The sequence below is a fragment of the Delphinus delphis genome, chromosome X, assembly GCF_949987515.2.
Source record: "Delphinus delphis chromosome X, mDelDel1.2, whole genome shotgun sequence".
NCBI classification, from domain to species: Eukaryota; Metazoa; Chordata; class Mammalia; order Artiodactyla; family Delphinidae; genus Delphinus; species Delphinus delphis.
In genome coordinates this window covers 49,918,362-49,944,667 of record NC_082704.1, presented here as the reverse complement: position 1 = coordinate 49,944,667, position 26,306 = coordinate 49,918,362, and the positions used below count along the sequence as shown (strand labels likewise).

The window sequence follows — 26,306 nt, the reverse complement described above, 5'->3', positions numbered from 1 at the left end:
TGGTTTTGGAGTCCACCAGGCATAGATTTAGCAGTAACATAGATGGTTAGTGCTATGCAGGTGCCAAATTTAAAACACATTATGCAGAGAAATAAAATGGTTTCAAATGGGAAGCATATATGCTTTGCAATATCCATGGTAAATTTCACTTTCAATCAATTTTAATATACCTAATCATGAAAATTAACTTAAAAGTACTGATATGGAGGAACTGCAATTGAAATGACATTTTTTTTGTCTATGAGACTTTTTTTTTTAATTTATTTTTTTTGAGACTTTTTAAATGATCTTCACTGAATCATGCAGTTCCATATCACTGACAATACACATTGCTTTCTTTCCGGACAACTAGGGAGATGGATGTGCCAACCTTTAGTTCATACATTAACTGACCCAACTGTCTGATTGAACATTGTTATGTAACTCAGAGCACTTTATTTCTCCTTCACTATGTACCACACACTGTAGTTATTTATTATCTTCCATTAGCCATATCTGCACCCTCTGGCACATACTCAGATGAATTATGCTTGAGATTAGTAAGTAGCACTCTTTATTTCTCCACTGAAACCAAAGCTTATTGGTCTGAAGATTAACAAGCCACTTCTCCAATATTGCTCACCCTTTTAGATTTTTCTTCTTATCTCAACATTTAATTAAAAGAATGTTCAAATATACAACAAAGTTGATATAATGTTCCAGTGAATACTTGTATAACCATTTATTAGCTCTCTCCTGCTAGCTAAAACATACTTAATAGCTTAAAAGACACGCACAAATTTATTACCTGAATATAGGTTGGAAGCCCAGGCACAGTATGACTGGATTCTCTACTCAGGAACTCACTGGGCTGAAATTAAGGCATGGACTGGGGCTGTGATTCTCATCTGGGGCTCAAAGTCTTCTTACAAGCATACTGATTATTGCCAAAATTCATTTGCGGTTGTAGGACTGTAGCCTTTATTTACCGGCTAGCTGTTGGCTGGGTTCAACTCTAGAATCAACCGACAGTTCCTTAATATGTGACCTTCAACATAGGCAGCTCTCAACAGGAATGCTTGTTTTCTTCCAGAACACCTGCTCTGCATCTCTCTGACTTCCTTTTCTTTGACCAGCTTGAGAAAACTCTCTGCTTTTAAAGGGCTCAGGAGACCCAACCAGGACAATCTTCCTTTTGTCATATAATATAAAATAATCTAACATAATCATGAATGTGACATCTCATAGGTTCTACCCACAATCAAAGTACAGGAGCTTAGACAAGGGTGGGGATCATTGAAGGTTAGCTACGAATTCTGCCCTGCACAAACCACCACCTATATTGTCATTAATATTTTTACAGTTTCATTAAAGTATAATTAGATATATAGTAAAATTCACCCTTACCTCTTAAACTTTAAAGCCCACATTTTAAATTATTTTTTTGTATTTTTAATATTCATTTGATCAATTTTCCCAATTATAATATTGGTATAATGGTCAAATATGTGGCTCTGCTAATGGAAAGTTATACAAGTCTGTTTGTAGAAGTTGCTGTAGAATTACTATTTTTTTAAACAGTTACTTTTCTCAGTCACTTGAAGTTTGCCCTCTGACTAGACTAGAACCAGGCTAAAAATGTCTCCATGTCAGACAACCACAGTTTAATGCTGGCCTAGGGGGTTTTGTTTTTTATTAATCTCAGCGAAAACCTTGAAATTATGAATAAGAGGATAGTTTGTGTATACATTTTTAATGCAGGTTACTCTGCCCACGAAAAGTGTTGCCTAGTATATATTCATGTGATGACATACAGGAGCTGATATTGAAATAGTAATGATAAAGTTGCACTGATTTTAATGGTGTGCATTTAAATATAAATGAGAATAGTGGTCCAAATAAATTCCATCATATTTTGAACAGAGTTATTATAAATTAGGGTCACCTTGCAAAAAGTAATAAAGAAGACCCATTGGCTGTGATGTTACTGAGGACTAACACAAATGAATATAGCTCTAAAAAAAAAAGTGGAGACACATATCATATTATTTTTTTCTTTAACAAACTGCTAAATAAAATTAGAAAGAATAGAATGAATGCATCAACAAAGAAATGGTGTGCAGTGACTTATAAAAAACAATATACTCTTCTCAATATATCTAATCTTATCACTTACAGCACACATGAAAGTTGTGCTCTAATGGTGTCCAAATCCAATATTCTCCATGATGAGATCTTTCCAGCTTCATAGATAGATCTTATTTCATTTTCCACTTTTTATTTTCCCTTGTCATTTCTTTAAAACAACTGAGCATTAAAAACTCCAGTTACAAAGAACTAAGAATTTGTTATAACTATAAAAATTGGACATACCTGTAAGTAGAAGTCTGCAGCATCAGAGAAAATGTTTATAGCAAATATATTTTGTGCCAGACATGGCAGATTATTGGCTTCTAAAAATTTTGCTTTTCCTTGGTTAGTCTCTTTTAAACTTAAGTAAGCTTTGCTTTTTAAATTGTAATTTTTATTGAGATAATTCTAGGTTTAAATGAAGTTGTAAGCAATAATACAGAGAGTTCCCCTGTATCCTTTACCTGTTTTCTCCAAAAGGTAACATCTTGCAACACTCTAACATAATATCAAAACCAAGATATGGACATTGGTACAATCCACCAAATTCATTTAGATTTTATTAGATTTACATACACTCATTTGCGTTTATGTGTGTGTGTGTGTGGTTCTGCACAACCATATCACGTGTATGTTCATGTATCCACCACCACAGTCAAGAAACTGAACAGTTCTATCACTAAAACCTTCCCTCTTGTTGCCTTTTTCTTAGCATACTCATCTCCCTCAAACCATTCCTCCCCATGCTTAATCTCTGGCAACCACTAATCTATTCTCAATTTTTATAATTTTGTGATTTTAAGAATGTGTATAAATCAAATCATACAGTTTGTAACCTTTGGGTAGCGTTTTTTTCACTCAGCATAATTCCCTGGAGGTTCACTCATGTTGTTTCATGTATCAATTGTTAATTCCTTTTTATTGCTGAGTAACATCTCATGGTATGGATATATCATAGTTTGTCTAACCATTCACTTGTTGACAGGCATCTGAGTTGTTTCTAATTTTTTAGCTGTTTCTAATTTTTTCTTGAATTAAGTATGAATTAAACTGCAATGAACATTAGTGTTCAAGTTGTGGTGTGGATGTGATGTAAGTTTTAATTTCTCTGAGATAAATGTCCAAAAGTGTAATTGCTGGGTCACATGTTTAGTTTTATAAGAAACTGTCAAATTGCTTTCCACAGTGTCTATACCATTTTTATTCCCATCAGCAATGAATGAGTGATTCATTTCTTTGCAATCTCTCCAGTATTTGGTGTTGTTACTATTTTTTTTTAACTTTAGCCATTCTGATAGATGTGTAGTGTTATCTCATTGTGATTTAAGTTTGTATTTCCCTGATGGCTAATTGCTATGGTATGGATGTTTGTGCCCCACCCCCCATGCATATGCTGGAATTCTAACCCTCAGGGTGATGGTATTAGGAGGTGAGGCCTTTGGCATGTGATTAAGTCATGAAGTCAGAGTCCTCAGGAGTGGAATTAGTGTCCTTATAAAAGAAGCCTGAGAAAGCTCCAGTGCCCTTTCACCATGTGAGAACACAGCAAGAAGTCACCTTCTACGGACCAGGAACTAGCCCCACACCAAACATCGAATCAGCCAAGTCTTGGACATCCAAACCTCCAGAAATGTGAGAAATAGATATTTGTTGTGTATAAGTTATCCAGTTTATGCTATTTATTTATTGCAGCTCAAACAGACCAAGATGGTAATGATGTTGAACATCCTTTCATTTGCCATCTGTATATCCTCTTTAAGGAAATGGCTGTTCATATCTTTTGTTCGTGTTCTAAATGAATTGCTTGAGAATTTTTTACTGTTGCATTTTGAAAGCTCTTTATATGCTGTAGATACTACTCCTTTGTCAGATGTATGAATTGCAAATATATTTTCCCAAACCATAGGTTGTGTTTTCATCCTCTTCACAGGGAAAACATTTTAAATTTTGATGAAATCTAATTAATCAATTTTACTTTTAAGGAATGTGCTTTTGGAAGTTCAAGTTTTAATTTTTTGAGGAATCTCTATACTTTTTTCCATAGTGGCTGCACTAATTTACATTCCCACCAACAGTACGTGAGGATTCCCTTTTCTCCACATCCTTGCCAACACTTGTTATTTGTTGTCTTTTTGATAATAGCCATTTTGATGACAAAACTCAGCCTCTGTACACTGGTGCCAAGTTGAATCTTGGAGACAGAGTTTTGGGTGAAGTAGAAAAGAATAGCTTTATTGCTTTGCCAGGCAAAGGGGGAAACTGTGGGCTCAAGCCCTCAAAACTGTGTGTCCCAACCTGAGGGGATTTGGTGAAGAGTTTTATAGCAATGGTTCAGGGACAGTGTTGCTGATAAGGAAGAGGGTATGTGCAGGAACTGCATTCCTTTAATCTGTCCTCAGGTGGTCTCCTGATGAGCTTCTGTGGTTCTCTGATGTTATCCAAACTGTGACCTTCTCTCTGGAATGAGGAATGCTCATTAAGTAGTTAACATCTTCCATATGTTGGGGATTTTAGTTCTGCAGAAGAGCTCAAAGAAATTGTTATGTATATCCCTTGAGACAGAACCAGGACCCTGTCCCAAGGCTGCACTATTGTTTCTTTTTTTAAAAAAATACTTTTCAACATACACTATTTTATTTAGTATTTTTATAAGAATGTATGGTATAGTATTCATGCTTTTTACAGATACATAAACTGAGGGTCAATGAAATTATATAACATGCTTAATATTAGTAGTAAAAAGTAGTGGGAACAAGACTAAATTCCAGCTGACTTTAAAGTAAACACTTAATCTGCCTCACCTCATTACTTTGATCTCACTGATATGATAGTGGTTTAAAGGTAATTTAAATACTAAAGCTGAACAGATATGGCCTGTGGCCCAGCAATCCCACTTCTAAGTTATATACAACACAGAAATGTGTACATACATTCACCCAACACATGCACATATATACGTAACAGCATAATTTACAGTATGGAAAAGCTAGAAATAACCTAGATTGTCCAACAATACAATCAATAAATTGCCGTATATTCATCCAGTGGAATATAATACAGTGCAAAAATTAAATTATTGGCACAATTTTCCCAAGCACATGAGAAAATTGGACAAACCAAATGATGTTGAAAGAAGCCATTCAAAAATAAAGAGTACAGTATGATCCCATTCTTATAAAGTACCAAAATAGACTAAACTAAACTATGAGGAAGTGAGTGGGCTACAGCAGGATGTTGGGTTCTGGATGCTACTTCTGTGCAATTTTTTGACCCAGATTATGGTTATGGAACACCCAGGGTGTGTTCACTTTGTGAAAATTCATCAATTTATAATGTTGCACTATTGTTTCTTGACTGCTCCTCCCTTGTCTCTGCATCCCCTCCCTTCCCTGATCAGCAACTGTTTGAACCTGCCCTTTGGAACTCAGGGAAGGTCATGGAGGCTGAAGCCTACTCCCTACAAACAAGAAACAGGGGACTCAGAAAAGTTTCCATGCCTGGGAGACCCACATGGTCCTGTTTGGTTTCAAAATGCTTTTTCTGCATCAGTTGATAGGACCATATGATTTTCCTCCTTAGCCTGTTTATATGCTGGATTACATTGTTTCTCCAATGTTGAACAAGTCCTGCACACCTGGAATGTTCTTGGTCATGGTGTATAATTATTTTTATACACTGTTGAATTTGATTTGCTAATATCTGTTTAGGATTTTCGCTTCTACAATCATAAGAGATATTGATTAGTAGTTTATTTTTTTATATTTTTTTTGTCTAGCATTGGTATCAGGGCAATAATAGCCTTATAAATGAATTGGGAAGCATGCTTCCTCTTATTTTTCTTGGAATATACTTGGAATCAACTATTCTTTAAAATTTTGGCAGAATTCCCTAGAATTCTAATTGTACCACTGTATTTTTTTCAGCTAACAGAACATTCTCCCTTCACTTGACTCTTGTTTTGATATATTCTCATTCCAAGGAAATGCACGTACATTAAATTCTGCTTATTTTAGCTATGACCTTATTTAGAGAAACAATGAGACAGTCCTGATCTTTTAATGTTGATATGCTACAACCTGGAAACATGTCTTTGTGATGAACAAAAAAGTCAGAGTGATAACTCACCTACAAAGAGCATACAATTAAGATAAAACTTTTGGAGATTATCAGGCAGGGCTGACTGAAATTCACTTTCTACCCTTTCTTGGGGTAAAAGAAAATAACTAAGGTTGCCATAACTGTGAAAGAAAAACACATTTTTGATGGCCCCAAGGGTAAATTTGACCTTCACTGAAATTAAAACAGATTTTGTTAGAGCATTTCTAATGATTTAACGTTTGTTTTGGCTTATGGTATCAAGCATTGTTCCTGTAGCCCATTTTAAAGTTTTGCTATCTATCTGTATAGTACTAGTTATGAAATATTTTGCTTTCTGCTGTTCTTTGCTTGCAATGATTAATTCCTAGTCAGGTGATGAATGTGAATAAAGGGTGGCAATTACAATTGCTTTAATCACTTAATAATGTGGGTCCAGGGCTCAATTGAGATTTTAGACATATATCTAAACGAATTATACTGAATTTTCTATTAATCACTGCATCCTTAGTGCTGACAAGGTCTCTTTCTAACAATAGATCTAATCATTTCAAGATGAGCCACAATTAGAATGAATATGATAAAGATCTCATCATCTGGGCCAAGATTCTGATCCCATGAGCCCAAGATAGAAACCTCTGTTTCACTACTTAATTTAACATTAAGGGCCATGCATTAAGTCTTGTGGCTCTGGAGATTTATAAATGTTTAAAGCCCTTAATAAACTTAGCTTTTTACTTTTGGACCATAGTCACTAGCTGAATAAAATGTTTGATTTTTTTTGAAACTGGGACTTTATTTTATATGCTTCAGGCAAACTAGATCAGTATTATACAGTTTTCTATAATTCATTTTCATAAGGTGATTTACTTGCGACCTCAAAGCAAAATTTTTCCCTCTCACAGTCTTTTACTACCATTCAAGGCACTTTTGTATATATCAGAAATTAATTCATTGATCATCTCTAAGTATTTTTTAGTAGCTGACTTGGACAGTAGATTGTAAGATTCTTCCTTGTTATAGTGTACTCAAGGTTTCACAGTGCATGATTAAAATAAAGGATGATGATGTTCATATTAACAATAACAGACAGAGTTTGTTGAAAGCTTACTATATGATGGTGTTAAGTGCTCTACTGTATTAACGCACTTAGCCCTCCCAAACACTCTATCATAGTGCTACTATTTTTATTCTTGATGTTTTACAGATAGACAAGCTCAAGCACCAAATAGAGTATTCAAGCAGCTGGCCCGTGGTCACACAGTTAATAAATGGTAGAGCTGAGCTTTGAGCCAGGCAGTCTACTTCCAGAGCCCATGATCCTAAGTACCATGCCTGTCACATAGTAGATGCTCAATAAATATTTGTTGACTGATAAAATTCTATAGTTAAAGCTCCCAAGAATTACAACTCTCTCATTTTTCTAAAAATACTAACGATAAATAACCAATCATAAAAATAAAAATGTCCTGAATACAGAGCTCTGCTGAGAATAAATGCAGCCAGAGAGATAAATGGAGCCATCCACTGTTTTATGTTGAATTGGAAGCTGAAAATAACAATGTCAATGTGGTAACTTGGAAAAAAAATGAAAATCGACACGACAGATTCACAAAGCAGTAAAAAATGTACAAGCTTAAAATATTTTAGATACTTTAAGAGCTAAATTCTGGGAAGACGCCTGAGGCGGATGAGCCTCTAGGGGAATGAAATACCTTTTTAAATGAAGCTCAGACCCTATCTTATGCAGTTTTAATGTAAGTCTTTGATAATTCAAGACTTTATGGATCACTCAGGAGGAGTGCTTTTATTTCTGTATTATAGAAATCTGGCAGCATCATAGATATTGGAGTTTAGCTATGGTAAATATTCATTTGTGTGTTTAATTAATATTCACTTTATATTTCTGCTAAAGCTATAACTAAATGTTTAGAAATTATTCTCTGGGAAATAAAATTATACAAGGATACCTCTCTATTATTGAGGGAAAAGCTGCCAAATTATTTTGAGATCACAAGTATTGTAATTATCTATATTCTTGTCTCTGTTCCCTTATGAAGACTATAATCTCTGTAAGGGCAAAGATGATTATTTCTATCTTGGCAATCACTGTATCCTAGTAACTAGCCTGGTGAATGAGTGAATGAAGAAGTTAGAGGTGATGGAGGAAACAAAAATTCATTCTAGGTTGTATTTTCCGAGCACTGTCACACTGGGTAGTCCTTCTTACCTTGAAGGGCAACTAGATTGTGAATTCTTGGTCTTTTCTCCACAAATAAGATGCTCTCTTTACATATGATGCATCTGACTTAACCAGATGGAAACTGAACAAAGAATTAAAATGGTTGAATTGGAAAATTGGTCAATTATACAAGTTAGTAGTTTGCCTAGATTATAGAAAATGAACTAATACTAGAGGCTCCAGATTATGCAGCTGGCCATGTTACTTGCATATGTAAAAACATTGAATATTCTAACTGTTAATATTATTATTATATATATTTTTTTGCGGTATGCGGGCCTCTCACTGTTGTGGCCTCTCGTGTTGTGGAGCACAGGCTCCGGACGCGCAGGCTCAGCAGCCATGGCTCACGGGCCCAGCCGCTCCGCGTCATGTGGGATCTTCCTGGACCAGGGCATGAACCCGTGTCCCCTGCATCGGCAGGCGGACTCTAAACCACTGCGCCACCAGGGAAGCCCTGTAACAGTAATTTTTGAGGGAAAATTAACTTAGAGAAATCCAGTAGGTAAATACAAATGTAACTGCCTAACGTTAAAATCAATGCAAATGACTACTTTATAGAAGCACATCTGAATGTACTTTCTCTAGCATAGAAAATCATTAGGAAATAAAGTACTATAGGGGATATATAATATTTATTTGGAATTATTCATACATATTTGAAACATTATTCATCATCTAATTTATTTATTGCTAGATATTGTGGCACATCGAACATTAACTTCTAGTAGTATAATATTTATTTTTGATGCATTTCTACCTAAGACATACAACAGGCTTGAATGAAAAGAATATTTCCTTCCTGATTCATGCAATTTTGGCACATAGTATAAATTTCTGTACCTCAGTTTCCACACATGTAGCATTAGCATAATTGTATTTATATGATGAACTATTCTAAGGATTAATTCAGATAATGTATATTAAATAGCTAAGAGAAAGTCTGATTCATAGGACTCTTAAAAACAGTAGATGTCCGGGCTTCCCTGGAGGCGCAGTGGTTGAGAGTCCGCTTGACGATGCAGGGGACGCGGGTTCGTGCCCGGTCCTGGAGGTTCCCACATGCCGCGGAGCGGCTGGGACCGTGAGCCATGGCCGCTGAGCCTGCACGTCCGTGAGCCTAAAAAAAAAAAAAAAAAAAAATAGTAGATATCCAAAATAGTTGGGAGAAGGTAGGAGAGCTATGAATTGTTATTGTTATCTCCATTTTACATATCAATAAACAGATTCAGAGAGCTCAAAGGACTTGCTCAGGGTCACACAGCTCTTTGCTCCCTTGTGGTATGATAGTATTTTATTCATCTGCTCATTAAAACACTTAAAATGTAATACTGTAATTATCTATTTCTACCTCTGGCTTCCCTATTAAACTGTGAGATCCTTTTGGGCAAGGGCCTTATCCCATTCATTTTTCTATAATTTAGAAAATTTGTACATAGTACCAAATAGGCTTCTGCTAAATGTTTCACAAATGAGTGAGTGATCTGGGGCTGGAACGTATGTCACATTATTCAAAACCGGATATTCTATTTCTCTTGTACCATATGCTTACTTATAATCATCCCAGTCCTCCAAAAACTTACATATTAGATGAAATATAGTGATTTGCATTCAGTAATCTTTCAATGCATTTTCGGTTTGATAATCATAAAACAGAACAACCTATTTTCTATCCTAGTGTATTGTTTTCCTGAAATGGGAGTATATCCCCTTCACTCATTGTATTTTTAACTAGGACTGCCATAACAAATTACCAAAATATTTGGTTAAAACAACAGAAATTTATTCTCCCACAATTCTGCAGGCTAAAATTCTGAAATCAAGGTGTTCTCTGAAAGCCCTAGGGAAGAATCCTTCCTTGTTTCTTCCAGCCTCTGTGGGCACCTGGCAATCTTTGGCATTCATTAGCTTGTAGCTGCATCCCTCTAGTCTCTGCCCCACCATCACTTGGCCGCTTTCTTTCTGTCTGTGTGTCCTCTTCTTACAAGGGCACCAGTCTTTGGATTTAGGACATCCTGAAATCCAGGATGATTTCATCTCAAGATCCTTAACTAACTAACATCTACAAAAGCCCTTTTTACAAATAAGGTCAAATTTTGAGTTTGGAATGGACATGAATTGTTGGAGGACACTATTCTATCCACTAAAGCTATTATGCTTCATTTGAGTTGATAGTATTAAGACAAGCTTAATGAAATCTCACAAACCTAAAAGCAATGAATTCAACTGGGGAAAAAAATGAAGGGCTTTGAGTTTCAGTTTTTTCAGATGATTTGAAATAAAATTGAAAATTCTACAGAAAATGCACTAAAAGTGGAAATTCAGTATGGAATTGCTAGAGGAGTTTGAAATAGGGGAGAATATATCCATAATCAGCTAAGAGCTCAAGAAAACTATGGTGATCCCAGAAGAGAATGTTTTTCCCACCTAGGAAATAAGCAAGAAATGATAATGGGTATCAGACAATTATAATAACTTAGTCTGCTGTAAGCTAGGTAATATTAGATTAAAACTAAAGCTGAAGGATACATTAAAATGAATGCAACTATATCTTAGGTTCAAGTCACAATCAGGAAGTCATATGCTTAACTAGTACCTATGTGAGACCACTATATGAGAATTTAACGTTCACTTGAATCGATGCTAATGAAATAATGACACTGTTTTAAAATACCCTTTTGTTATCTCAGGGTTTGATATAAAGGCAGGCACATAGGTCACTTTTAAATTTTTATTTCTTATCATAGATCTAGTTAGTCATGCTTTCATCTAATATAAAAACCAGGCATTCACAGAATTAAGCAGTCTGGTAGCTACTGCACATTAAAACAATGATTTCCTTTTAACTAATGAGAAAGATCATTTGTATTCTGATGTTTATTCTTATAATCACTTTATTACTTTGATGTTCATTTTGTAAACATCTACAAGCTTTAATAGATGCAATGCAACAATCTCAGTTTTACATTTCACGAGAATGACATGTTAAGATGATCTGTAATTTAAAGTGATATCAGAGACAATTGCATATGTCTTTAGCAGCAAACAGAGGTATCTTTATGCAAAATTCAAACAATTAAAAATGAAACACTGTTCTGACTGACATGCAATATTTTAAGAAAGCAGACCTGTCTGTCACATTGATTTTGTTATTGTCACAGTATAAGAATGTTTCAGGGCAAGAGTAGGGTTTTGAATAAACCAGAAAGATTATGTGAGAACAAGTGTAATAGTATTCTAACTTAATCCTGCCTTCTCATAAGAAACTGTGATTTTCGTATCATCCATAATATTCCTCTTCTATGTCACTTTGAGAACATTTTACTCTTGTTTAGCTTTGTTAGATCAATTCTAGTATCAATCTTGAATAAAGCATTGGTTTCTTTCCCCCCTTAGTTTGACTCTCATTCTGGTACTCTATATAATCTCTGCATGTTCCAAATCCAAGATTCAGCACCCATGAAAAAATTATTTCAACTGGATTTAATCAGTACTGTCAATCCCTTTCCCCCATATTCAGCAAATGCAATGTCATTGTCCCATGATATCCTATGTGTTCTTCCAACTGTTTTATCAGACTTTTAACAGTGATATACTATAAGGTAGGTGGATTTGAATAAATAATTTGACAAACATTTTTAAAAGTTTCATTCACTTTAGCAGAGGGAATTTCCTTAATATATTTCAAATTATATGTAAATTAATATCAAGAAATAGATAACTTTTCAACCCTCTCAACGGATGGGTTTGGCAATCTGTTCAATGGTATCTTAGTAACAGGGAATAGTACATTAAGCTCACATAGTAGAATAGTTTATGCTACAGTTTTATTGATCTAATTAAAATAATTTTGGATGCCAGTGTATAGTTTAAAAAATATTTAGATAGGAATTTAATTCTAAGTATTCTAATATTTAATTCTAATATTTAGACAGTCTTTAATTCTAAAGTTAAAAATAAATTACCTTGAGAGCAAGAATGTGAAGAAATTGGAACCCTTGTACACTACTGATGGGAGTGTAAAATTGTGCAGCTGCATTGGCAAACAGCCTGGCATTTCCTCAAAAGATTTAACATAATGTTACCCTATGACCCAGCCATTCCACTCATAGGTATATACCCAAGAGAAAAGAAAACACATGTCCGTGCAAAAACTTCTGTATGATGTTTATATTAGCATTATTCATAATACCCAAAAAGTGTAAATAACCCAAATTCCCATCAATTGATGAATGTTTAAACAAAATGTGGTATATCTACACAATGAAATATTATTTGGACATAAAAAAGGAATGACTTACTGAAACATGATGCAACATGGTTGAAACTTGAAGACATTATTATAAGTGAAAGAAGCCAGCCACAAAAGACCACATATTATATGATTTTATTCATAAGTCCAGAACAGAGAAATATACAATAAAAAAACAGAAAGTAGGTTAGTGGTTGTCTAAAACTTGGGAGAAGTGAGAGGTTAGGGGGTGATAGTTAAAGAGTATGGGGTTTCTTTTGTTTTGTTTTATGTGTTTTTTTTTTAAATATTGGGGTATAGTTGATTTACAATGTTGTGCTTTAGGGTTTCTTTTCGAGGTGATGAAAATGTTATAAAATTGAATATGGTGATGATTACAGATACCTGTGAATATACAAAAAAAACATTGAATTTATACTTTAAATGGATTAATTCTATGGTATATAAGGTATATTAATAAAGATGTTAAAATAAAACACCAGTAATAAGAGCTAACATATATACACTATTCAAAGTGCCAACTACTGTTTGATGCCCCTAGTTTACTGATTTAACCCTTGTAACAAATACTCTGGAGTAGGAACTCATATTTCTCTATTCTACAGATGATGAAACTAAGGCAAAATGACAAGAAGAAACATGTCTGGAGTCACATAGGTAATAAGTGTTAGAGACAAGAGTTGAATCCAGTCAATATAGCTCCAAAATTTGTGCTTTTCAGTAAGATTCATAATCAATTATTACAATCTAGCTCTAATTATCTATGTAATAAAATAATAGAGGAATATCTTGTTATTTGATTCAGTCTATAAATATTTATTGTAGGTCTCCTTAGTACCAGGCACTTTTTTAGGCATTGAGAATATAGCAGAATTCCAAACTCCAAAATGGCAAAATGCCTGCTGCCACAGAGCTTACATTCTAGAACTTTAGAATCCAGAAGATCTGGATTGAAACCTCAGCTCTATACCTTACAAGTAGAGTGATTAAGTAAATTTCTTCATCTCTTTGATCCACATTTTCCTCTTTGTAAAATGGAAATGATAATTTTCTCACATCAAAGTGTCACTATAACAATTAAGTTAGATGATATTTGTCACTATAACAATTAAGTGAGATAATATTTGTAAAGCATTTACTAAAATGCTTCATACTCAATAAATGAAAGGTGATGATAGCAGTGGCAGTGATAGTTGTAGTAATAGTATTCCTGTCATTGTCACAATCATCACCTTCATCATCATTAAATGTAGCTAATGTCTTGGATTCAGTGTAGGAGGAAGACATAGCCTTCTAAAGTTTTGCCTGAATAAGTTCACATAGCTACTTGTGAACCCAGGACTGAAACCTGAATCTTCTGATTTCAAATTTCATATTCTCTTTACTGATGTATTGAAACTATGTATACAATTTTTATACCAGTCTCAAATTTAGAAAAAAGAGAATAAGACAATAAAAATCCATAGATACATTCCCTTGTGTTCTTTTCAAATGGTGATTTACATTTTAGAGAGGAAATAGATAGTAAACAAACATGTTGAGAAGGACATTTAGGCTTACTATTATTATTAGATTCACCAGTATCTTTCCTTTAAAGCCAACAACACTCTAAGTTGCTAACTGAATAAAGTTCTGAAATACAATGTCACATGTACCAGCCTACTAAAAAAATAAACTAGGCTGTGATAATTATATGGAGATTTAAGCCAAGTAAAAAATACACTTCAAGTTCTGATATTTTTAAAGCGTAGATTAGGGGGAGGGGTTGGATATTCCACATGGTATAGTATTAGAAACCTGACTCCATAGGCTTCTAATTTTTTATAAACACACATGCACACACTGCGATAAAAAACCTTCTTCCCCGGTTTTTTCCATCTGTTAGACAAATATTTATTTAGTTGTGTACACAGTCATAACTATTTTCATTTGACCATGCCATTCAGAAAAGTTACCACCACAACCCTGCTGGTGTCATTGAAAGTGTGTTTTGTTAAATCTTGACCACTACTGGACATCTCAAGTTGCTATTACACCTGATCCAGCTGACAAAAATTTAGTGATGGTTGAATGGACCTAGAGATTATCATACTAAGTAAAGTAAGCCAGACAGAGAAAGACAAATATCATATGATATTGCTTATATGTAGAATATAAAAAATAAATGATACAAACTTACAAACTTACATACAAAGCTTACATACAAACTTACATACAAACTTACATACAAAACAGAAATAGACCCACAGACATAGAAAACAAACATGGTTACCAAAGGAGAAAGGTGGGGGGGGACAAATTAGGAGTTTGGGATTAACATATACACATTGCTATATATAAAATAGAAAACCTACAAGGACCTACTGTATAGCACAGGGAATTATACTCAATATTTTATAATAACCTGTAAGGCAAAAGAATCTGAAAAAAAATAGATATATATGTATGTATGACTGAATCACTTTGCTGTTTTCCAGAAACTAACATTGTAAATCAACTATACTTCAATTAAAAAAAGAAATTTAGTGATGGTTGATGCTTTATTGAGTGATAATCATAATCAGCTTTTAAAATAAAGCTGTGCTTATCAAGTGCATTTTCTCCTGTACACATTCTGTTCTATTTCTTTCCTAATCAGCAGGCAGAGTAGTGAGTTAGGATAAGCTCTGGTGTCTTTGTCCTCTAATAAGTTTCTTCCTCTTTCTGTTACCTGTGTTTAGAGATGTGGCTGCCTTGACTTCTGACTCTAGTCTTGTTCCCTCTACTCTGTCATTAGGCTTAATGATCAGAAATTCCTAATAGTTGTGTTCAAGAGGACAGCTGCTCTATAAGCAGCAGCAATACATGAAGGCAGAATGAAGGTAACAGCTGTACTGTACACAAGTCAGAAAAGGAAAAGAGAAGTAGTAAACTTGGAGATGGGTAAAAGAAGGAGTTAGGATTTTTCAGAGACTGCACAGAGGCAATATTCTTTTGGGTTAGAAATCTCTTCTTGTGTTGACCCCACCCTTTGTCCTTGTTGTGTTCATTCTGAATGCACAGATCAAAAACAGACAAAGCTGAAACACAAAAGCACATAGATATTGAGAAATACCAAAATCATTTGATCTTATTTCTTCCAATTATACCAATATAGCTACAGCCTCAGTGTCTACTTGAATAACTCTTCACTGTGGTGACTTATCTGCCACCATACTCTACTGTGCTAATGCTGTATGATACAGAAGAGAGCTGACTAAAATTTGAGGATGCTCTCCTAGTTGGATCATCCCCTTGGTATTAACAGACTTTACTTCTCTTGTATGCTATATCTTGGCCCTCTTTTTCATTAGAGTCAATCAGCTCTATCACTCTAGAAAATTAGATATAATAGGAGAAATATTCATTTATTGGCAGTTGGAGTTAGAATTTATTCACTCCTAGAGGTTAATAAGAACGTATGAAAACTACATGACTAATGTATACTATAGAAAATTCTGAGCCCATAACATTCAGACTGGTGAACATTTCTCCCTACCTTACTATATATAATTTAGTTTGAAGAGTGATTTTGTTGATATAATTTTGGCCTCTTGGGAGTCATTTTTAAAATAAGGGGATAAAAATCCATGTCTCCGTTAAAATAGAAATTGCTTTTCAGCATGATTTTTCCCCTTCCAGAATTGATTTTTTTTAAATGTTTCTATCATCAAATCTGGTATCAATTTGCCAACCTACTCACATGCCTGCCAATATATTTCTGTGCTTTCTTTTAATTCTAATGCTCGTCTAGTTGTCATGAGATAGGGCCCACTTATGGTGACAGATTGTGTTCTGTCTGTGTGGTGTAGAAAATGCAAAGACTATCATTTTAATATTTCCCACTTGATCTATTTTAAACTTTCTCAATAGAAATTCTCAAACAAGGACAAAAGGAGCACAGCATAGGCAATGCTCTTAATTAAAATATATAATTTAGGGAAATAAACACATTCTGGAGTTGTCTTTTTTCACTGCAATGGTAAAGAGGTGCTCTCAATACGTTGACTAGCCTTAAATATTTTCATTACTTTTTCAATAATTCACTAATTTACCAAGATAGATATAATTAATATTTTCACATCTTCACTTGTCTTGCTGAGGATTTTGCATTGCTCAGTAATAAGTGGTAAAACATCTAACTAAAATCTACTGTTTTCTTGACAGTAAATTCTAATGTAGGGAATATAAAAAGATCTATCGTGGTTCTATAAAATAAAGAATGGTAATTTTTAATATTATATTCTTAAATATGGGTAAAGTTTTGAGGGTTTTTTGTCCATGATATTATTTCTGTTGGAAAGTTAAAATTTTTAACCTGTTATTTAAGAATTATCATTCATGATAGAGAGAGATGTAAATACCAATTGTTTAAAGATATTAAAATCCAAGGACACTTTCTTGAAAGAGATTATTCAAGGCATTATCCTCAGGCTATGCCTTCACAGACAAATAGAATTCTATCACTGAGCCACTGATGGCTGAATTTGATCAACACATAAGGACAATAAGAATATCTTAGGCTAAAAATAACTACCCAAAGTGGAAAGAAAAAAACACACTTTGATTTCCTTAGATAATAGATTTGTGACCATGTCTGGATACCTTCCTCAAAAGTCAATTTCGGAAACTCACGTTATATTAAAATGACAGGAAAAAAACTATACCCTTTTTGGTCTGAGAATAAGTCATTGAATAACAAAATACAGAGCCTTTGTTTTGTTTCAAGGCAAATTATGCTCAGAGACTGAGATTATCTTTGCCAATATTTTATTTAACACAGGTCTACTGTGGGAATTATAATTTCACAAGCCAATAACATACAAGATAATGTCCTTTAATAAGCCAATAAAGAAATAACATACTCCAAACCAATGATTGATTAATTACACTATTGTTCCAGGCAAAGGGCACGATGAAAGGAATAAAGTCCAAATTTAGTTGTGGTGTACCTTTCTGTTGCAGGAAGGGGGACCCCTTCCAGGGCCTAGAGTGGGCTTTTGTCTAACACTCGCAAATGAATTGTCCAAGGAGACACATGTAATGACAAAGCAAAAGGCTGTATTGGAAATGGGCACCCAGGCAGAGAGCAACAGGGTAAAGGAACCCAGAAGAACTGCTCTGCTACATGGCCTGTGGTCTCAGGTTTTATGGTAATGGGATTAGTTTCCGGGTTATCTCTGGACAATCATCTTGCATGGCCCATATTTGATCTAACTAAGTGTCTTCCCTGGTGGCATTCACCTCTCTCAGCCAAGATGGATTCCAGCATGAGGGTTTCTGGGAGGTGGACAGGACATGTCGTCTCCTCCCTCCTTCTTTTAGCCCCTCCCAAATTCTTCCAGGTTAGTTTTACAAGACATACTATGGGTTGGCATGTCCTCCTTCATTTGGCCCCTCCCAAATATTCCTGGTTAGTTTTTGGTGGCAGCACCACATTCTTCATTGAGACCTCCTGTTGCAAGACAACTCAGGCAAGAGGTTATCATCATGCCTGGTCAAGGTTTCAGTCAATGACTCCCTAACATTTTTATGAGCTGGTTCTCGAGAGAGAGAGCTTAGTCAACTGAGAGCTAATGTCCAGCTGCCAGCGCAAAGATGAAAGTCTCTTGTTGTAGAGCACATGGCTAGGAAATGAAGGCATTGAGGCTGGCAAGCATGATAATCTCCTTCCCTGGGGCTGCTTCATGGTTTTCACCACTGCTGAGCAGAGATCCACATTCCTAGGCAGGAGCCAATACCCCAAAGTCTTCAGAGAGCTATTTAGATCAGCAAAGAGTCATCTTGCCCAGACCAAACACTCTCAGATGGTCCTCACACACTCTGGGTATTTATACTCTAATGTCCCCTTGCCATAGCTGCTTCTTCATATGTTCTTATTGATAAGACCCTGGTGGTGCCCCTCAGCAGTTGAGCTACTACTGAGTGCTTGTCAGCAACCGCAGATGTTGATGATGACATCCTGACACAACAACTTCAATACTTTTATTGAAACAACTTTACTTATAAAAACAACTGTATTCTTAGATCAAAACAATTTTTGTCATGAACAAATAGATCTGAAATCATATCAAACCACTAAACAACAGCATTCATCCTCTTACTACATTTGTATCTCTCTTTGTATATACCCTTATTTCAAATTCACCTCTATCTCCTCCCCAATTTTCTCTGATGCTCAGAGAAACTTTTGCATAACTGTAGCAATGACATGGAACTGAGGTAAATTTTGAGGAGAAAGGACTTGGGAGCATCATTAACTAGAAATGTTAGACATGTGATCCTTTTATCATGTGATGTATTCATCCTCTACAAAGGAGAATGAATCCAAGCGACAAATGGCCTAAATGCTTCTGGAGTTTTCAAAATCAATTTACCCCATTTCCTGAGGTTGAATGGGGGAAAAAAGAAGTCTTAAATAAAAATGAACAAAATAATTTTACCAGGTTGGCTGCAAAAATTATTTAGTTGAACAGAATTGAATTAGGTGCTCCTAAGACCCACAAAAATTAATATTTAGAGAGAGTATCCAAAGCTGTATAGATATTTATGTTTACTCCTAATTCATGAATCTCCAACTAAACTAGTTTTTTTTTTTTAAGAAATGTGTTCATGCTTGAGATAAAGACTCATCCATTTAAAAATGGATGGGAAATAAATAAGGGAATATCTAATTGGAAATATGTCTTTTCTTGGCCAATGCCTATGTGAGCTAAGGATTTAATGACTTTTTGATGACCATTGAAGATTTTTATATGGCTCTACATATTGCTGTATGAGATTTACAATGTTATATCCCTTTCCTGAAACCACTGAAGAATGCAACAGATGAAAATAGTTTCATTAGAAAAACAAAATTGTGTATTATTGCACTTGGAATTTTGGCATGTTTTTTAAAAAATATATTTGCAATAACAAATTGGAGCTGATTTTTGTTTTGTTTTGTTTTCCTTTGCTTCCTTTGCCTCCACTTTATCCTAAATCAGCAGAAATCCGAGGGAAAAAAGGCAGGAAAGGTAAGATTGTAAATTTCAAAGAAAATTGATTTCAAAATACGTTGTGATTTTTTTCTTGCATTTCTGAAGCCACAGTAGCTACTAAGTGGAGTTAAAACTGTAAGTATTTAAGATGACATATGTTGTAGTTCTGCTTCAAAAGAGCTTCAAGCTGAGCTGTCTCTACATTTTGTATCACTTACACAGTCCTGGAAGCAATTTTCAAGTCTTATTTTATTTTATTTTTCATCAACACTTTCTTTTCCCACTGTGCCAAAACAACATACTGCTGACAGCATCACTTCGTGAATATTCTGGTAATACAGTTATTTTATGATAAATTTTAGCAATAAAAGGGACCATTTTGGTGTCAATTTACAATTTAACAGTGACAGCAAAAGTTAGTGAATATGAAGCATGATGATGTCTGATAAGGTCACAGAGAAAAATAGCATAAACTAAACATGGTTAATCAGTAAATTGATGTTCTCTGAGAAACTGGGCTTTAGAATGTCATCTTTCAATGTAAAAATTTTTTTCTAATTGAAATATAGTTGATGTACAATATTATGTTACTTTCAGGTGTATTACATAGTGATTTGACATTTGCATACATTATGAAATGATTACCACCATGATAAGTCTAGTAACCATCTGTAACCATATAAAGTTATCACAATATTATCGACCGTATCCTTTATGCTGTATATTACATCAGCATGACTTATTTATTTTAAAACTGGAGGTTTCTACCTCTTAATCCCCTTCACCTTTTTCAACCACTTTCCTCCCCTCTGCCAACTGCCTTTTTGTTCTCTGAAGTCTGTTTTTGATTTTTAGATTACACCTGAGATCATACAGTTGTTGTCTTTCTCTGTCTGATTTATTTAACTTAGCAAAATATCCTCTTGATTCATCCATGTTGTCACAAATGGCATGACCTTTTTTAATGGCTGAGTAATATTCCATTATTATTTCATAATATTTGATGGACTCTTATTTGGCTTCCATATCTTGGCTATTGTAAATAATGCTGCAATGAGCATTGGGATGTATATATCTTTATGAAATAGTGTTTTAGTGTTTTTGTGCTGGATCATATGGCAGTTCTATTTTTAATTTTGTGAGGAAACTCCATACTGTTTTCCACAGTGGCTGTACCAATTACATTCCCACCAACAGTGCACAAGGGTTCCCTTTTCTGTACATCCTCACCAACACTCATTATTTGTTGTCTCTTAATGATAGCCATTCTGACAGGTGTGATGTGGTATCTCATTGTGGTTTTGATTTGAAGTTCCCTGATGATTAGTGATGTTGAGCATCTTTTCATGTGTCTTTTGACCATCTGTATGTCTTCTATGAAAAAATGTCTATTCTGTTCCTCTGTCCATTTTTTTTTTTTTTTTTTTTTTTTTTTTTTTTTTTGCGTTACGCGGGCCTCTCACTGTTGTGGCCTCCCCCGTTGCGGAGCACAGGCTCCGGATGCACAGGCTCAGCGGCCATGGCGCATGGGACCAGCCACTCCGCGGCATGTGGGATCCTCCCGGACCGGGTCATGAACCCATGTCCCCTGCATTGGCAGGCGGACTCTCAACCACTGCGCCACCAGGGAAGACCCCCCTCTGTCCATTTTTTAATCAGGTTGTTTGTTTTCTTGACAGCTGTATGAGTTCTTTTGGATATTAACCCCTTATCAGTTATATCATTTGCAAATATATTCTCCCATTCTGTAGGTTGCCTTTTTTATTTTGTTGATGGTTTCCTTTGTTATGCAAAAACTTTTGAGTTTGATGTAGTCCCATTTGTTTATTTTTGCTTTTGTTTCCCTTGCCTGAGGAAATAGACCCCCCCAAAATATTGCTAAGACCTATGTCAAAGACCATGCTGCCAATGTTTTCTTCTAGGACTTTTATTGTTTCAGGTCTTACATTTAAGCCTTTAATCCATTTTGAGTTTATTTTTGTATATGGTGTGAAAAAGTATCCCAGTTTGATTCTTTTACATGTAGCTGTCCAGTTTTCCCAACACCATTTATTGAAGATAATTTTTCACATTGTATATTTTGGCCTCCTTCAATGTGAAAGTTTTAAGTTCTGCTCACATATATATGAACAGTCTAGCTGTCTAGAAAAATTCGGTTTTCTACCATTAAAAAAATAAACTATGTCACACATATTGTTAAATTTTAATTACCTCATTGGTTAAACTGCACCACCACTAAAAATAAACAGTTATTTAGCTGTTCACTGACATTTGTTTTCTAGAATTTATGCCTTGGTTTCTTCACCATGTTTTGAGGTTTGGAACCAAAATGTTGTCATAACTATATGCTAGGTTAAATATGAGTGTTTTTCTAGTTTGAGAGACCAAATTTTGTCTTTGAAAAAGAACTTGCCAAAGGGTGGTCTAGACTATGCCAGAAGTACTCTGTTAGCCCTGGATGGCTTTATCAAGTGTGAGAATTACCTGAAAACGGAGCCTGACTAGAATGTCAAAATGAATTTTCATTAGTGTTTGAGAGATAAACTAAAATAACAGCATTAGAGAATTTTCACTCAGTATACCTTTCTGAGAGTTTTCAAATGCCCGTCTGAACCATCTTATCACTGTGACCTTGGAGTGATGACTTTTTGAGAATTAACTCCTCCGAGAAGGCAAAAGTTTATAGAAGATTTCTCCAATTAAAAGGAGGGAAGCAAGGGGAATGAAATGTCACTAGCTATGTAAAGTGAAAGAGAGAGGGAGAGAGAGAGAGAAGCTCTACAGATTTTAGGTGTTCTAACATTCTCAACCATTCTGGTAAATTTAGGAAAGGACCTGTTGCTCAGTTATTTAAATGTTGGAATTTTGAAGAACATAAATATTGGCAGATTTTATCTAGTATAGTTATTCTATAAATAGAAAAGTGTTTTTGTTTTAAAAAATTAAGACTGTACACAGCACTCTGGGATGAACTCAGAAAACACCTGGGTCATGAAACTTTAACATAAACCACTTCAATTGTGAATATTAAAACAGTAATATAATCACAATATAAGGAGCAATGGAAAGTGTGGTTTTTAGTGATGGATACTTTTTTTTTTTTGTCAAATAAAACCAAATCTGGACTTAGAGATTTTATTCAGAATAGAGAAAAGGCTCTGACCTCAGAAATCTGCAAGGTCTTAAAATCTAACAGTAAAAAGGTGCTTCTTTTTTTAAGGTAAAAAGGGGTAAGCAGAGATAAGCAGAATCTTTTAAGAAGAAACCGGACAGGCCAGATAAGTGGCCAGTGGGGTCCACCAGGAAAAGTGTCTTGCTGTGGTTAGCTGATTCCCAAGAGACCCTGATAAAGGGGATGCATTCCACATTTTTAGTGCTTGCTCATTACTTGGTGGCAAGCAGAGCTCAGGAGCCTGTAGGAAGGAGAGATTCCTGACTAAAGTTTGGTCAAGACAAAGTGTTGTAAGAAAAGGAGGGAGCCAAAGAATGATCATATCCCAGGTTTCAGGCAAGGCCCTGGGATGGGTTCCCAAGCGAAGGTCTTTGGCTTCATGCAGGAAAGAATTCAAGGGCAAGTCAAAGTAGAGTGAAGGACGATTTATTCAGGGAGATACACACTCCATAGATAGAATTTGGGCCATCTCAGAAGGCAAGAGGGCCCTGGGGTATGGGTTGTTAGTTATTATGGGCTGGGTAATTTCATAGGCTAACAAGTGGGAGGATTATTCCAACTATTTGGGGGAAGGGGCAGAGATTTCCAGGAGTTGGGGCACCACCAACTTTTGGTCTTTTATTGTCAGCCTCTGAACTGTCATGCCTGTGGGTGTGTCATTTAGATGTTAATGTATTACAATGAGTGTATAATGAGTCTCAAGGTCTACTGGAAGTTGAATCTTCCACCGTCTTGGACCTAGTAGGTTCTAACCAGTTTTTGTAGTATCCTGTTTTTCTCAACGGCTGTGTCATTCTTTTAATTCTTGTGCCCTGCCCACTTCTCTCCGGTCTCAAAAGCAGAGTATAAGAAAGGGACAGCTGTGAGCACTTGGTCATTTTTTCCCAATACTGTTCTATACCAAAGTAAACACAGTAAAATTAACTTACTAATATTGTGCTTACTCTGTTCCAAGCACTGTGTGTGTGTGTATACATATAAGTGCATATGTGTATACTTCTATATCTATATCTACATCTATATCTATATGTCTATACCTACTACATATTTAGTCCTATAAACTCATAGTTTAATCCTATGAACTCTTTTACAGATGAGGAAACCATGGTGCAGAGAGCTTAAGTGCTTGCCTAAGATTATAGAGCTCACCAGTAGAAAAGCCATGAGTTGAACCCAGGCAATCTATCCAGAATAATTAAAAAAAAAAATAAAAGAGAAAAACTTGAATCATAAAACAAATACTTCTTTTATATCAAAATAATAGTTTTATTGTATTTTAGTAATTACCCTGAATATATTTAATGTTTTAAGATGCTTCTGGAAGAATAATATTTTTTAAAAAATTTACTTCTGTCAACTCTGATGATGCTACAGACCTATTATGAAGCCCTTTTCACTAGTCTATATGCATTCTATACCTAGTCTGATATAATATGGTTAACATATACCATGGATATTAGGTCTGTCCTCTGACACCCTTTATTTTTGGTTCATTGCGTTTATTATTTGAAGGGTATTTTGAATATTAAATTCAAGAAGCTATAAACCTTAAATATATTAAGTGTCAAAACATTCATTAACTTTGGATTTACTGCAAATATCTCCATAAAAAGTCGAATTAATCTCTTGAACCTCACCTATTTAGGTATTTTTAATATAAATTATAAAATATTACTTTTACGTTCAGTTTAATTCAGAGTAAGTGAAAAATATAAGCTTCCTGCATTTGTAAAAAAATAGGGCCACATATTAACTTAGCTAAGAATGAAGTATCTAAATGAATGCTTTATTGTCCTAAAGTCTCAAACATCAAAGGACCTAGAGTCTCAAACTTCAAAGGACCTATAATTTCTCAAAGACTTCCTCAGCTATTTGCATTTAAATGACTTCAGAGACCTCACCAAACAAGACTAGTTTTAGATTCCAAATCAGAGTTTTAAGGTACAGAGATAGATAGACATGTTTTTCTACCTCTCTTTTAAAAGATTACATTTCACAGGGAAGCTAGTGGCATTCAAAGAGCAGAATAAAAGCAAATGTCATACTCCATACTTCATTCATTCTTTAGTATGGAATGGCTAAGAGTTAATTAAAGGGAAAATACATTTCAACACATAGCCACCTGTGACTTAATAGATTGGTGATAGCAATGTTTGTTTTCAACTAAAAGAGAGAAATACAATTTTTGAACCTGGTTAATATAAAACAAACATTTCTTGCTTAAACACAAACTGATTCCCTAAGTTAGTACTAACCTAAAAATTTCCACGTAGATTTTTTTTTAAATCCCTCCCCTTTGGCTAAGCCTGAGTTTAAATTGCCCTCAGGGTTTGCACAAATGGCCATGCTTGTTAAAGAGTATGTTCACCAAAGTGCTAAACTGAAGTTGGCAGAAACAGAGCTGACTGAGATTCTCAAAAGAGTATATTTCTTATTTCTTTATATTTGCCTGAGGTGAATTTACAAAGTGTTTTCTTTCAGACTAGGCTAGTTGGTAGCAGAAAGAATAGCTATAGGAAAAAAGCAAATAAAAGTCATTGCCTGTTATTGGCCTCTCTTCTTCCAGACTCCTGTCATTTGTGTAACCATTTGCTCCAAGGCTACATGAAGAAGAGGGAGGCAATGAGAATGTTCAAAGGAACATATATTAAAGTAACATTTTACTGGTGTCTCCAAGCTACTTCTTCTTCCCTTATCCTATTCAACAATCCAGAAACTTTGGGAAGTTTCTTCATCATAAATTGTCCTAACTGTATAATTTAGAAGTTTGAATATGGCACAGCATGTTGAGATATTTTTTAAAGGTTTTCTCTAAATGAAACTAATTCTAAGGTTACGTTTCTGAAGAGATGTATCCACAAGCCTTGGCTTTAATGAAGGATTATTTTCATACATACTTTTTGCAACATGATAATCTAACAAATGCATGAAGCTAAATCTATAGCAATTGTGAATGCTATTTCTTCTATACTAACCAGTTTTCCTTATCAGGCATTCAGTTGAATGTTAGTAATGCTATGAGAAAGTTAAATCACATAAGAGTTCTAATTTAGCATTACCAACTACAAGCAAACCTATTTACCTTTTTCCTACATATGTTCCATAGATGTGATCTTCCAGGGACATTGTACTGCAGGTATACTGAGTCCTTTGGTAGTGTCTTAACAGCTTCTTATTTTGCTTTGGAATAGATTATTTAACTCAATGGGTAGTGACTGAAAATTTAGTTAGTGGCAAAAAAAGTGACAGATTTTAAAGGACATCTTTGGTTTGATCTTTGGATTCTCCTTCTATGCTTATTCAAGACTTCTGCTTGCACTATTCAATGTTAAAACTGTTAATGTAGCTATCACCACAAATCGATATCTGTTTTGTCTTACATGTTTGTTTTTGTTGATCTGTTTTGGATTTTGTTGATTTTTGTTGCTCGGTTTGTTG

At 34.8% G+C, this 26,306-nt stretch overlaps 1 protein-coding gene across 6 annotated transcripts in view; it reads left to right on the top strand.

Annotated features, from left to right (window-relative positions):
• The window catches only part of PCDH11X (protocadherin 11 X-linked), a 682,375-nt gene that overhangs the window by 335,759 nt on the left and 320,310 nt on the right, over positions 1–26,306 (top strand). For 2 of the 6 annotated variants that reach the window (XM_060002568.1, XM_060002573.2), the window contains exon 4: positions 19,703–19,732. The exons of 3 other annotated variants lie outside the window; for them this stretch is intronic. In XM_060002568.1, coding sequence (XP_059858551.1) covers positions 19,703–19,732 — 30 coding nt within the window. The remainder of the gene's footprint in view (positions 1–19,702; positions 19,733–26,306) is intronic. One more of the 6 variants, XM_069540313.1, reaches the window with a different exon arrangement.